Raw genomic sequence first — 13371 nt, 5'->3', positions numbered from 1 at the left:
AGTCCTTGGGTCAGGGTCAGTGTTTTGCTGGGGTCAGGGTCAGTGCTGGGGTCAGTGTCAGTGTTTTGCTGGGGTCAGGTTCAGTGTTTTGCTGGGGTCAGGGTCAGTGCTGGGGTCAGGGTCAGTGTTTTGCTGGGGTCAGGGTCAGTGTTTTGCTGGGGTCAGGGTCAGTGTCAGTGTCCGGGTCAGTGCTGGGGTCAGGGTCAGTGTTTGGCTGGGGTCAGGGTCAGTGCTGGGGTCAGTGTCAGTGTCCGGGTCAGTGCTGGGGTCAGGGTCAGTCCTGGGGTCAGGGTCAGTGTTTGGCTGGGGTCAGGGTCAGTGCTGGGGTCAGTGTCAGTGTTTTGCTGGGGTCAGGGTCAGTGTTTGGCTGGAGCCAGGGTCAGTGTCCGGGTCAGTGCTGGGGTCAGGGTCAGTCCTTGGGTCAGGGTCAGTGTTTTGCTGGGGTCAGGGTCAGTGCTGGGGTCAGTGTCAATGTTTTGCTGGGGTCAGTGTCAGTGTTTTGCTGGGGTCAGGTTCAGTGTTTTGCTGGGGTCAGGGTCAGTGCTGGGGTCAGGGTCAGTGTTTTGCTGGGGTCAGGGTCAGTGTTTTGCTGGGGTCAGGTTCAGTGTTTTGCTGGGGTCAGGGTCAGTGCTGGGGTCAGGGTCAGTGTTTTGCTGGGGTCAGGGTCAGTGTTTTGCTGGGGTCAGGGTGGTCAGTGCTGGGGTCAGGGTCAGTGTTTGGCTGGAGCCAGGGTCAGTGTCCGGGTCAGTGCTGGGGTCAGGGTCAGTGCTGGGTCTAGGGGATGTGTACAGAACCTGCTGGACAGACTCCAGGAGCTGCAGATACACTTGCAGAATTTCTATCATCCTGATCCGCACATGAGCTGAGCACCACATTCCTCACCCCTCCTGCAGCAGCAGCCTCCACTGGGACACGGACACTGGGACACTGGGACACTGGGACACGGGCACTGGGACACTGGGACACTGGGACACTACAGCGCTCATCACCCAGGTATTCAAGCCCCGACTCCGAGCTGCCCCCTGTCTGTGACAGAGCAGTACAGCAGTGCACTGGGTGGTCACTGTGGTCCAACAGCCCACAGCAGCGTCCATCTCTCCCAGTTTCTCTGTCACGTTGACCTAATCCCCCTCCTGCTCAGCCACAGGGCCCTGCGTGGCGCCTCAGCACCTGTCCGAGCTGCCCCCAGCTCCCAGCCTTCCCTCAGCTGACCCCCGGCCCCCTGTCTGTCCCCCCAGCTTGCGGACACTCTGGGGGTGACAGGGGCTTCTCCCGCTGCGCCCCAGAGCTCAGAGGCTCCTGCCCCAAGCCCTGTCACGTCCGGACTCAGAAGGGCCTCTGCTCTCCCACGGCCCTGAGGGTCCGGTCATTCTGCCTCCTCCTCTCACCGTCCGCTTCCTTTGTCTGACCGCAAAGGCGCTATACAAAACAGTTCTGATCGGCCACCTCCTCACAGTGCAGGGCGGGGCAGGAGGCCGGGCGCGTCTCACCAGCGCAGGGCCGCAGACTCTCGCACCCGGGGCCACGCTAACCTCCCAGCATGACGGACCCCAGGGTGAGCCCGGGGAGAACGTGCGGGCTCCACACAGACAGAGCTCGGGCACGAGCCCTGGCGCCTCGAGGCCACCCTGTCGCTCAGGTGCAGCTCGAGACTGAGCGGACCTTAAAAACACGGTCCAACAATAATCATCATCATAATAATAATAATAATAATAGCAGCACTACCTTCAAAGAATCGCTGTAAGGCTTCCGTTTCACCGACCACATCCATTCTAGCGGGTCCTCTCCGGAACCTCCATCCAGGTGTCTCTCCCAGCCGGACTCGGGTCTAGACCGGGCCCATGGCGGCCCGGAGGGCAGTGAAGCGGGTCCCTGTGTCTCTCTGCGGCGGCTGCTCGGCCGTCCTCTCCCTCAGTAGTCTCTTGCTCCACTCGCGGGCAGCCCGGCCGTCATCGCCCGGCTTCGCCCGCCCGCCGCCGGGCTGAGGACCTGCGCGCCTCCCCGGCTCTCCGCTGCGGGCTGGGCTCCTCTCTGCCCCGAGTCTCTGCCCCGGCTCTCCGCTGCGGGCTGGGCTCCTCTCTGCCCCGAGTCTCTGCCCCGGCTCTCCGCTGCGGGCTGGGCTCCTCTCTGCCCCGAGTCTCTGCCCCGAGTCTCTGCCCCGGCTCTCCGCTGCGGGCTGGGCTCCTCTCTGCCCCGAGTCTCTGCCCCGAGTCTCCGCTGCGGGCTGGGCTCCTCTCTGCCCCGAGTCTCCGCTGCGGGCTGGGCTCCTCTCTGCCCCGAGTCTCTGCCCCGGCTCTCCGCTGCGGGCTGGGCTCCTCTCTTCCCCGAGTCTCTGCCCCGGCTCTCCGCTGCGGGCTGGGCTCCTCTCTGCCCCGAGTCTCCGCTGCGGGCTGGGCTCCTCTCTGCCCCGAGTCTCCGCTGCGGGCTGGGCTCCTCTCTGCCCCGAGTCTCTGCCCCGAGTCTCCGCTGCGGGCTGTGCTCCTCTCTGCCCCGAGTCTCTGCCCCGAGTCTCCGCTGCGGGCTGGGCTCCTCTCTGCCCCGCTCGCTCGCTCACTCGCTCGCCCCACAGGTAGCAGCTGAACCGAGAAAGTGTTTCAGACTTTTCCACCACCGACACACGAAACTCCTCCGCCTTAGCGGGTCAGCATCGTCCGGAACCGAATCCGCTAGTTCACAGCTCTCCGCGGTCCGGTCCGTGAATCCCGGCGAGGGCAGCAGCGCTGTGAGAGGAGGGGCGCTGCTCTGCGCTGCGCTGCGCTGCTCGGCTCCGCCCCGAGACCCGGCCCCTCTGCCCCAGGTGAGCGGCATCGACACGCCTCCGCCACGAGCTGCTCTGTCCGTCCTCCCGGCCGCGGGACCGGCGCTCCTGCCCAAACCAACCGTTTTCAACACCTGTTTCTCCTCCCGAGGCCGCGGCCACAAGTTCATTGTTCCGGCGAGACCAGTCAAGAGCGTTACGTTTCCTCCTCCTCGGTAAAACCGACACGATCAGCAGAAGTCCAGCAAGGGGCACTCGGGCCACAGACTACAGACTGCAGACTGACCAGGCGCCAGGGTCACAGGAGGAGTGTGTCAGACACAGCAAGGACGGTGTGTCAGACAGACACAGGTGTGACAGTGTGTCAAACAGACACAGGTGTGACAGTGTGTCAGACAGACACAGAAGTGACAGTGTGTCAGACACAGGTGTGACAGGTCGTCACGCAGACACAACAGTAACAGTGTGTCAGACAGACAGGAGTGACAGTATATCAGACACAGGAGTGACTGTGTCAGACAAAGGTGTGACAGTGTGTGAGACAGACAAAGGAGTGACAGTTTGTCAGACAGACACAGGAGTGACAGTGTGTCAGACACAGGTGTGACAGTGTGTGAGACAGACACAGGAGTAACAGTTTGTCAGACACAGGAGTGACAGTGTGTCAGACACAGAGGTGACAATGTGTCAGCTGACACAGGAGTGACAGTATGTCAGACACAGAGGTGACAGTGTGTGAGACAGACACAGGTGTGACAGTGTGTCAGACAGACAGGAGTGACAGTATATCAGACACAGGTGTGACAGTGTGTCAGACAGACAGGAGTGACAGTATATCAGACACAGAAGTGACAGTGTGTCAGACAGACAGAGGTGTGACGGTGTGTGAGACACAGGAGTGACAGTGTGTCAGACAGACAGGAGTGACAGTATGTCAGACACAGGAGTGACAGTGTGTCAGAAAGACACAGAAGTGACAGTGTGTCAGACAGACACAGGAGTGACAGTGTGTCAGACAGACAGGTGCGAAAGTGTGTGAGACAGACACAGGTGTGATAGGGTGTCAGACACAGGTGTGACAGTGTGTCAAACAGACACAGGAGTGACAGTATGTCAGACACAGGTGTGACAGTGTGTCAGACAGACACAGAAGTGACAGTGTGTCAGACAGACAGTAGTGACGGTGTGTCAGACACAGAAGTGACAGTATGTTCGACAGACAGGTGTGACAGTGTGTCAGCTGACACAGGAGTGACAGTCTGTCAGACACAGCAGTGACAGTGTGTCAGAAAGACACAGAAGTGACAGTGTGTCAGACAGACACAGGAGTGACAGTGTGTCAGACAGACACAGGAGTGACAGTGTGTGAGACACAGAAGTGACAGTGTGTCAGACAGACACAGGAGTGACAGTGTGTCAGACACAGGAGTGACAGTGTGTCAGACAGACACAGGTATGACAGTGTGTCAGCTGACACAGGAGTGACAGGTCGTCACGCAGACACAACAGTAACAGTGTGTCAGACAGACAGGAGTGACAGTATATCAGACACAGGAGTGACTGTGTCAGACAAAGGTGTGACAGTGTGTGAGACAGACAAAGGAGTGACAGTTTGTCAGACAGACACAGGAGTGACAGTGTGTCAGACACAGGTGTGACAGTGTGTGAGACAGACACAGGAGTAACAGTTTGTCAGACACAGGAGTGACAGTGTGTCAGACACAGAGGTGACAATGTGTCAGCTGACACAGGAGTGACAGTATGTCAGACACAGAGGTGACAGTGTGTGAGACAGACACAGGTGTGACAGTGTGTCAGACAGACAGGAGTGACAGTATATCAGACACAGGTGTGACAGTGTGTCAGACAGACAGGAGTGACAGTATATCAGACACAGAAGTGACAGTGTGTCAGACAGACAGAGGTGTGACGGTGTGTGAGACACAGGAGTGACAGTGTGTCAGACAGACAGGAGTGACAGTATGTCAGACACAGGAGTGACAGTGTGTCAGAAAGACACAGAAGTGACAGTGTGTCAGACAGACACAGGAGTGACAGTGTGTCAGACAGACAGGTGCGAAAGTGTGTCAGACAGACACAGGTGTGATAGGGTGTCAGACACAGGTGTGACAGTGTGTCAAACAGACACAGGAGTGACAGTATGTCAGACACAGGTGTGACAGTGTGTCAGACAGACACAGAAGTGACAGTGTGTCAGACAGACAGTAGTGACGGTGTGTCAGACACAGAAGTGACAGTATGTTCGACAGACAGGTGTGACAGTGTGTCAGCTGACACAGGAGTGACAGTCTGTCAGACACAGCAGTGACAGTGTGTCAGACAGACACAGAAGTGACAGTGTGTCAGACAGACACAGGAGTGACAGTGTGTCAGACACAGGAGTGACAGTATGTTCGACAGACACAGGTATGACAGTGTGTCAGCTGACACAGGAGTGACAGTCTGTCAGACACAGCAGTGACAGTGTGTCAGACAGACAGGTGTGACAGTGTGTCAGTCAGACACAGGTGTGATAGTGTGTCAGACAGACACAGGAGTGACAGTGTGTCAGACACATGTGTGACAGTGTGTGAGACACAGGGGTCACAGTGTGTCAGAAAGACACTGATGTGACAGTGTGTTACACAGACACAGGAGTGACAGTGTGTCAGACAGACACAGGTGTTACAGTGTGTGAGACACAGAAGTGACAGTGTGTCAGACATACAGGAGTGACAGTATGTCAGACACAGGTGTGACAATGTGTCAGACACAGGCGTGACAGTGTGTGAGACAGACAGGAGTGACAGTATGTCAGACACAGGAGTGACAGTGTGTCAGACACAGGAGTGACAGTGTGTCAGACAGACAGGAGTGACAGTGTGTCAGAAAGACACAGAAGTGACAGTGTGTCAGACAGACAGGTGCGAAAGTGTGTCAGACAGACAGTAGTGACGGTGTGTCAGACACAGGAGTGACAGTGTGTTCGACAGACAGGTGTGACAGTGTGTCAGCTGACACAGGAGTGACAGTATGTTCGACAGACACAGGAGTGACGGTGTGTCAGAAAGACACAGGTGTGACAGTGTGTCAGACAGACAGGTGTGACAGTGTGTCAGTCAGACACAGGTGTGATAGTGTGTCAGACAGACACAGGAGTGACAGTGTGTCAGACAGACACAGGTGTTACAGTGTGTCAGACAGACAGAGGAGTGACAGTGTGTCAGAAAGACACAGGTGTGATGGTGTGTTACACAGACACAGGAGTGACAGTGTGTCTGACAGACACAGGTGTTACAGTGTGTGAGACACAGAAGTGACAGTGTGTCAGACAGACAGAAGTGAAAGTGTGTCAGACACAGTTGCAACGGTATATCAGACAGACAAACAGTGACAGTTTGTCAGACAGACACAACAGTGACAGTGTGTCAGACACAAGTGTGACAGTGTGTCAGACACAGGTGTGACAGTTTGTCAGGCAGACACAACAGTGACAGTGTGACAGACAGGTGTGACAGATTGTCAGACAGACAGGAGTGACAGTGTGTCAGACACAGGAGTGACAGTATGTTCGACAGACACAGGTGTGACAGCGTGTCAGACAGACACAGGTGTGATAGGGTGTCAGACAGACACAAGAGTGACAGTATGTCAGACAGACAGGTGTGACAATGTGTCAGCTGACACAGGAGTGACAGTGTGTCAGACAGACACAGGAGTGACAGTGTGTCAGACAGACAGAAGTGACAGTGTGTCAGACACAGGTTTGACAGTGTGTCAGACACAGGTTTGACAGTGTTTCAGACAGACTCAGAAGTGACAGTTTGTCAGACACAGGTGTGATAGTGTGTCAGACAGACACAGGAGTGACAGTGTGTCAGACACAGGTGTGACAGTGTGTCAGGCAGACACAGGTGTGATAGTGTGTCAGACAGGCACAGGAGTGACAATGTGTCAGACACATGTGTGACAGTGTGTCAGGCAGACACAGGTGTGACGGTGTGTCAGACAGGCACAGGAGTGACAGTGTTTCAGTGTGTGAGACACAGGAGTGACAGTGTGTCAGACAGACAGAGGAGTGACAGTGTGTCAGACAGACACAAGAGTGACAATGTGTCAGTGTGTGAGACACTGATGTGACAGTGTGTTAGACAGAAATAGGTGTGTCAGTCAGACACAGGTGCGACAGTGTGTCAGACAGACACAGGTGTGACAGGGTGTCAGACAGACACAGGTGTGACAGTGTTTCATACACAGTCAGAAGTGACAGTGTGTCAGACACAGGTGTGACAGTGTGTCAGACAGACACAAGTGTGATGGTGTGTGAGATAGGTGACAGTGTGTGAGATAGACACAGGTGTGATGGTGTGTGAGATAGACACAGGTGTGACGGTGTCTCTTACTGACACAGGTGTGAAAGTGTGTCAGACAGACACAGGAGTGACAGTGTGTCCGATAGACAGTGACAGTGTGTCAGACAGACACAGGTGCGGCAGTGTGTCAGGCAGACAGGTGCGACAGTGTGTCAGTCAGACACAGGTGTGATAGTGTGTCAGACACAGGTGTGACAGTGTGTCCAACAGACACAGGTGTGACAGTGTGTCCGACAGACACAGGTGTGACAGTGTGTCAGCTGACACAGGAGTGACAGTCTGTCAGACACAGCAGTGACAGTGTGTCAGACAGACAGGTGCGACAGTGTGTCAGTCAGACACAGGTGTGATAGTGTGTCAGACAGACACAGGTGTCACAGCGTGTCAGACACATGTGTGACAGTGTGTGAGACACAGGGGTGACAGTGTGTCAGACAGACAGAGGAGTGACAGTGTGTCAGAAAGACACAGGTGTGATGGTGTGTTACACAGACACAAGAGTGATAGTGTGTCAGACAGACACAGGTGTTACAGTGTGTCAGACACAGGTGTTACAGTGTGTGAGACACAGAAGTGACAGTGTGTCAGACAGACAGAAGTGAAAGTGTGTCAGACACAGTTGCAACGGTATATCAGACAGACAGAGGAGTGACAGTGTGTCAGAAAGACACAGGTGTGATGGTGTGTTACACAGACACAGGAGTGATAGTGTGTCAGACAGACACAGGTGTTACAGTGTGTCAGACACAGGCGTGACAGTGTGTGAGACACAGAAGTGACAGTGTGTCAGACAGACAGGAGTGACAGTGTGTCAGACACAGGTATGACAGCGTGTCAGACAGACACAGGAGTGACAGTGTGTCAGACACAGGTATGACAGCGTGTCAGACAGACACAGGTGTGACAGTGTGTCAGACACAGGTGTGACAGTGTGTCAGACAGACACAGGTGTGATAGGGTGTCAGACACAGGAGTGACAGTGTGTGAGACACAGAAGTGACAGTGTGTCAGACAGACACAGGAGTGACAGTGTGTCAGACAGACACAGGAGTGACAGTGTGTGAGACACAGAAGTGACAGTGTGTCAGACAGACACAGGTGTGACAGTGTGTCAGACACAGAAGTGACAGTGTGTCAGACAGACACAGGTGTGACAGTGTGTGAGACACAGAAGTGACAGTGTGTCAGACACAGGTGTGACAGTGTGTCAGACAGACACAAGTGTGACGGTGTGTGAGATAGGTAACAGTGTGTGAGATAGACACAGGTGTGACGGTGTCTCTTACTGACACAGGTGTGACGGTGTGTCAGACAGACAGAGGAGTGACAGTGTGTTAGTCAGACTTTGTGCTGCTCATGCTCTCTGTGTCTCTGTGTCCCTGTGTCCCTGTGTCTCTGCTGTTCATGCTGTCTGTGTCTCTGGTGCTCTTGCTGTCTGTGTCTCAGTGTCTCTGCTGCTCATGCTGTCTGTGTCTCTTGTGCTCTTGCTGTCTGTGTCTCTGTGTCTCTGTGTCTCTGGTGCTCATGCTGTCTGTGTCTCTGTGGCTCTGCTGCTCATGCTGTCTGTGTCTCTGCTGCTCTTGCTGTCTGTGTCTCTGCTGCTCATGCTGTCTGTGTCTCTGCTGCTCATGCTGTCTGTGTCTCTGTACCTCTGGTGCTCTTGCTGTCTGTGTCTCTGGTGCTCTTGCTGTCTGTGTTTCTTCTGCTCATGCTGTCTGTGTCTCTGCTGCTCTTGCTGTCTGTGTCTCGGTGTCTCTGTGTCTCTGCTGCTCATGCTGTCTGTGTCTCTGGTGCTCTTGCTGTCTGTGTGTCTGTGTCTCAGTGTCTCTGCTGCTCTTGATGTCTTGTTCTCTGGTGCTCTTGCTGTCTGTGTCTCTGTGTGCCTCTGCTGTTCTTGCTGTCTGTGTGTCTGTGAGCTGGCCCTGCTGTCTGTGTCTCATTGTCTCTGGTGCTCTTGCTGTCTGTGTGTCTGTGAGCTGGCCCTGCTGTCTGTGTCTCAGTGTCTCTGGTGCTCTTGCTGTCTGTGTGTCTGTGAGCTGGCCCTGCTGTCTGTGTCTCAGTGTCTCTGGTGCTCTTGCTGTCTGTGTGTCTGTGAGCTGGCCCTGCTGTCTGTGTCTCAGTGTCTCTGGTGCTCTTGCTGTCTGTGTGTCTGTGAGCTGGCCCTGCTGTCTGTGTCTCAGTGTCTCTGGTGCTCATGCTATCTGTGTCTCTGTGTGTCTGTGAGCTGGCCCTGCTCAGACTGTACTCTGTGCTCAGGTTTGCTGTGTGGGCTGGGGGAGGAGAGATTCCACCCTGCCTTGTTCAGGGTGTGCGGAGACAATGCCAGTGTTTGTGCCCCACGGCTGCCCTGCCTCTCTGAGGCGTGCTGTTGTGTTTACCCCCACAGCTGGAGTCTCGCTCTCTCTGGCCTCTGTTTGTGGGAACAACACCTCCCTTCTTCTGCACAGAGTGGGGATTGTTCCTCCCAGCGAACAGCTGCCTCTGCACGCCACTGGGCTGCTGCAGCTTCCAGGTCTGCTCACAGTGTCCACTACCGGACAGGTCAGTACGTCCAGTCCAGGTCTGCTCACAGTGTCCACTACCGGACAGGTCAGTACGTCCAGTCCAGGTCTGCTCAGAGTGTCCACTACCGGACAGGTCTGCTCGGAGTGTCCACTACCAGACAGGTCAGTACGTCCAGTCCAGATCTGCTCAGAGTGTCCACTACCAGACAGGCCAGGTCTGCTCACAGTGTCCACTACCAGACAGATCAGGTCTGCTCACAGTGTCCACTACCAGACAGGTCAGTACGTCCAGTCCAGGTCTGCTCAGAGTGTCCACTACCAGACAGGTCAGTACGCCCAGTCCAGGTCTGCTCAGAGTGTCCACTACCGGACAGGTCTGCTCACAGTGTCCACTACCAGACAGATCAGGTCTGCTCACAGTGTCCACTACCAGACAGGTCAGTACGTCCAGTCCAGGTCTGCTCACAGTGTCCACTACCGGACAGGTCAGTACGTCCAGTCCAGGTCTGCTCAGAGTGTCCACTACCGGACAGGTCTGCTCGGAGTGTCCACTACCAGACAGGTCAGTACGTCCAGTCCAGATCTGCTCAGAGTGTCCACTACCAGACAGGCCAGGTCTGCTCACAGTGTCCACTACCAGACAGATCAGGTCTGCTCACAGTGTCCACTACCAGACAGGTCAGTACGTCCAGTCCAGGTCTGCTCAGAGTGTCCACTACCAGACAGGTCAGTACGCCCAGTCCAGGTCTGCTCAGAGTGTCCACTACTGGACAGGTCTGCTCACAGTGTCCACTACCAGACAGATCAGGTCTGCTCACAGTGTCCACTACCAGACAGGTCAGTACGTCCAGTCCAGGTCTGCTCGGAGTGTCCAATGCAGGACAGGCCAACGTGTCCAGTCCAGGTCTGGTAAGTGTGTCCACTACAGGACAGCTCAGTGAGGCCAGTCCAGGTTTGGTCAGTGTGTCCAGTGCAGGTCTGGTCTGTGTTAAGTTCAGGTCAAGTCAGTGTGTCAAGTGCAGGTCTGGTCAGTGTGTAAACTGCATGTCTGGTCAGTGTGTCCAGTGCAGGTCTGATCACTGTGTCAAGTTCAGGTCAGGTCAGTGTGTCCAGTGCGGGTCAGGTCAGTGTGTCCAGTGCGGGTCAGGTCAGTGTGTCCAGTGCGGGTCAAGTTCAGATCTGGTCATTGTGTCCAGTGCAGGTCTGGTCAGTGTGTCAAGTTCAGATCTGGTCATTGTGTCCAGTGCAGGTCTGGTCAGTGTGTAAACTGCAGGTCAGGTCAGCGTGTCCAGTGCGGGTCAGGTCAGGTCTACATGTCCAGTCAGAACTTTTTGACCATTTGTTCAATAAAGATAGGACAATGTAAAGCGTTGTGTGTGTGTGTGTTGTTTAAATAAGACTATCTTTATTTATTATGATTATGATTAAGATCAGATCACATTTTAGGAGCCATTCATGCAGAAATCCAGGTAATTCCAAACTTTTTCTCACAACTGTACTTTCACACACAGATACTCTCTCACACACACAGATACTCTCACACACATAGATACTCTCTCACACAGATACTCTCTCACACACATACTCTCTCACACACATACTCTCACACACACATACTCTCACACACAGATACTCTCACACACACACAGATACTCTCTCACACAGGTACTCTCTCACACACAGATACTCTCTCACACACAGATACTCTCTCACACACTCTCACACACAGATACTCTCTCACACACTCTCACACACACAGATACTCTCTAACACTCTCACACACACACACATACTCTCTAACACTCTCACACACACACTCTCTCTCACACACACACAGCTACTCTCTCAAACACACACACACAGATTCTCTCTCTCACACACAGATACTCTCACACACACAGATACTCTCTCACACACAGATACTCTCTCACACACAGATACTCTCTCACACACACACTCTCACACACAGATACTCTCTCACACACAGATACTCTCTCACACACACACTCTCACACACACACACAGATACTCTCTCACACACACACACAGATACTCACACAAACACTCACACAGACACATACTCTCTCACACCCTGTGCTGATACCCCTGCCCCCTTCTGCTCACAGGTGGCTTCTATCCATGAGCTGACAGCCTGCTGGATTCCTGCTGCATTCCTGGGAACAGCACGCAGTGCGTGGGGGGGTGTGTATGATGGTGTGTGTATGGGGGTGTGTGTATGTGTGTATGTGTATGATGGTGTGTGTATGGGGGTGTGTGTATGGGGGTGTGTGTATGTGTGTATGTGTATGATGGTGTGTGTATGTGTATGATCGTATGTGTGTATGATGGTGTGTGCATGGGGGTGTGTATGAGGGTGCGTGTATACGTATGTGTGTGTAAATCTGGGGGGGTGTGTATATGTGTTTATGAGGGGGTGTGTATACAGTATGTGTGTATGAGAGGGTGTGTATATGTGTGTATGAGGGGGTGTGTATATCTGGGGGTGTGTATGAGGGTGTGCTTGGGGATGTGTATGCGTGTATGTTTGAGGGTGCGTCTATATGTGTGTATGAGGGTGTGTGTATGGGGGTGTGTATATGTGTGTATGAGGGTGTGTGTATGGGGGTGTGTATATGTGTGTATGAGGGGGTGTGTATGTGTGTATGAGGGGGTGTGTATGTGTGTATGAGGGGGTGTGTATGTGTGTATGAGGGGGTGTGTATGTGTGTATGAGGGGGTGTGTATGGGGGTGCATGTATCAGCTCTCACCCTCAGCAGCAGGAGTGAGACACACACAGAGGAGCCCAGCTCTCACTCTCAGCAGCAGGAGTGACACACACACACACAGAGGAGCCCAGCTCTCACCCTCAGCAGCAGGAGTGACACACACACACACAGAGGAGCCCAGCTCTCACCCTCAGCAGCAGGAGTGAGACCCACACAGAGGAGCCCAGCTCTCACTCTCAGCAGCAGGAGTGAGACACACCCAGAGGAGCCTAGCTCTCACTCTCAGCAGCAGGAGTGACACACACACACACAGAGGAGCCCAGCTCTCACCCTCAGCAGCAGGAGTGACACACACACACACAGAGGAGCCCAGCTCTCACCCTCAGCAGCAGGAGTGAGACCCACACAGAGGAGCCCAGCTCTCACTCTCGACAGCAGGAGTGACACACACACAGAGGAGCCCAGCTCTCACCCTCAGCAGCAGGAGTGAGACACACACAGAGGAGCCCAGCTCTCACTCTCAGCAGCAGGAGTGAGACACACCCAGAGGAGCCTAGCTCTCACTCTCAGCAGCAGGAGTGACACACACACACAGAGGAGCCCAGCTCTCACCCTCAGCAGCAGGAGTGACACACACACACCCAGAGGAGCCCAGCTCTCACCCTCAGCAGCAGGAGTGAGACACAGCCAGAGGAGCCCAGCTCTCACTCTCAGCAGCAGGAGTGACACACACACACAGAGGAGCCCAGCTCTCACTCTCAGCAGCAGGAGTGATACACACACACCCAGAGGAGCCCAGCTCTCACCCTCAGCAGCAGGAGTGACACACACACACCCAGAGGAGCCCAGCTCTCACCCTCAGCAGCAGGAGTGAGACACACACACACCCAGAGGAGCCCAGCTCTCACCCTCAGCAGCAGGAGTGACACACACACACACAGAGGAGCCCAGCTCTCACTCTCAGCAGCAGGAGTGAGACACACACACACACCCAGAGGAGCCCAGCTCT

General features: G+C 54.6%; 1 protein-coding gene across 9 annotated transcripts in view; it reads right to left on the bottom strand.

Annotated features, from left to right (window-relative positions):
• myrf (myelin regulatory factor) overlaps positions 1-2868 on the bottom strand; it is a 73873-nt gene extending 71005 nt beyond the window's left edge. For 6 of the 9 annotated variants that reach the window (XM_069181434.1, XM_069181435.1, XM_069181436.1 and 3 more), the window contains exon 1: positions 1726-2867. In XM_069181434.1, coding sequence (XP_069037535.1) covers positions 1726-1771 — 46 coding nt within the window. In that variant the 5' untranslated portion in view covers positions 1772-2867. Of the gene's footprint in view, positions 1-1725 lie in introns of all 9 variants that reach the window. The other 3 variants (XM_069181441.1, XM_069181442.1, XM_069181443.1) reach the window with 3 other exon arrangements.
• Between the last annotated feature and the right edge of the window lie 10503 nt (positions 2869-13371).

The sequence above is a fragment of the Lepisosteus oculatus genome, chromosome 21 (assembly GCF_040954835.1).
Source record: "Lepisosteus oculatus isolate fLepOcu1 chromosome 21, fLepOcu1.hap2, whole genome shotgun sequence".
Classification (NCBI taxonomy): Eukaryota; Metazoa; Chordata; class Actinopteri; order Semionotiformes; family Lepisosteidae; genus Lepisosteus; species Lepisosteus oculatus.
The sequence above is the reverse complement of the archived record's forward strand: the minus strand, read 5'-3'. Positions and strand labels throughout refer to the sequence as shown.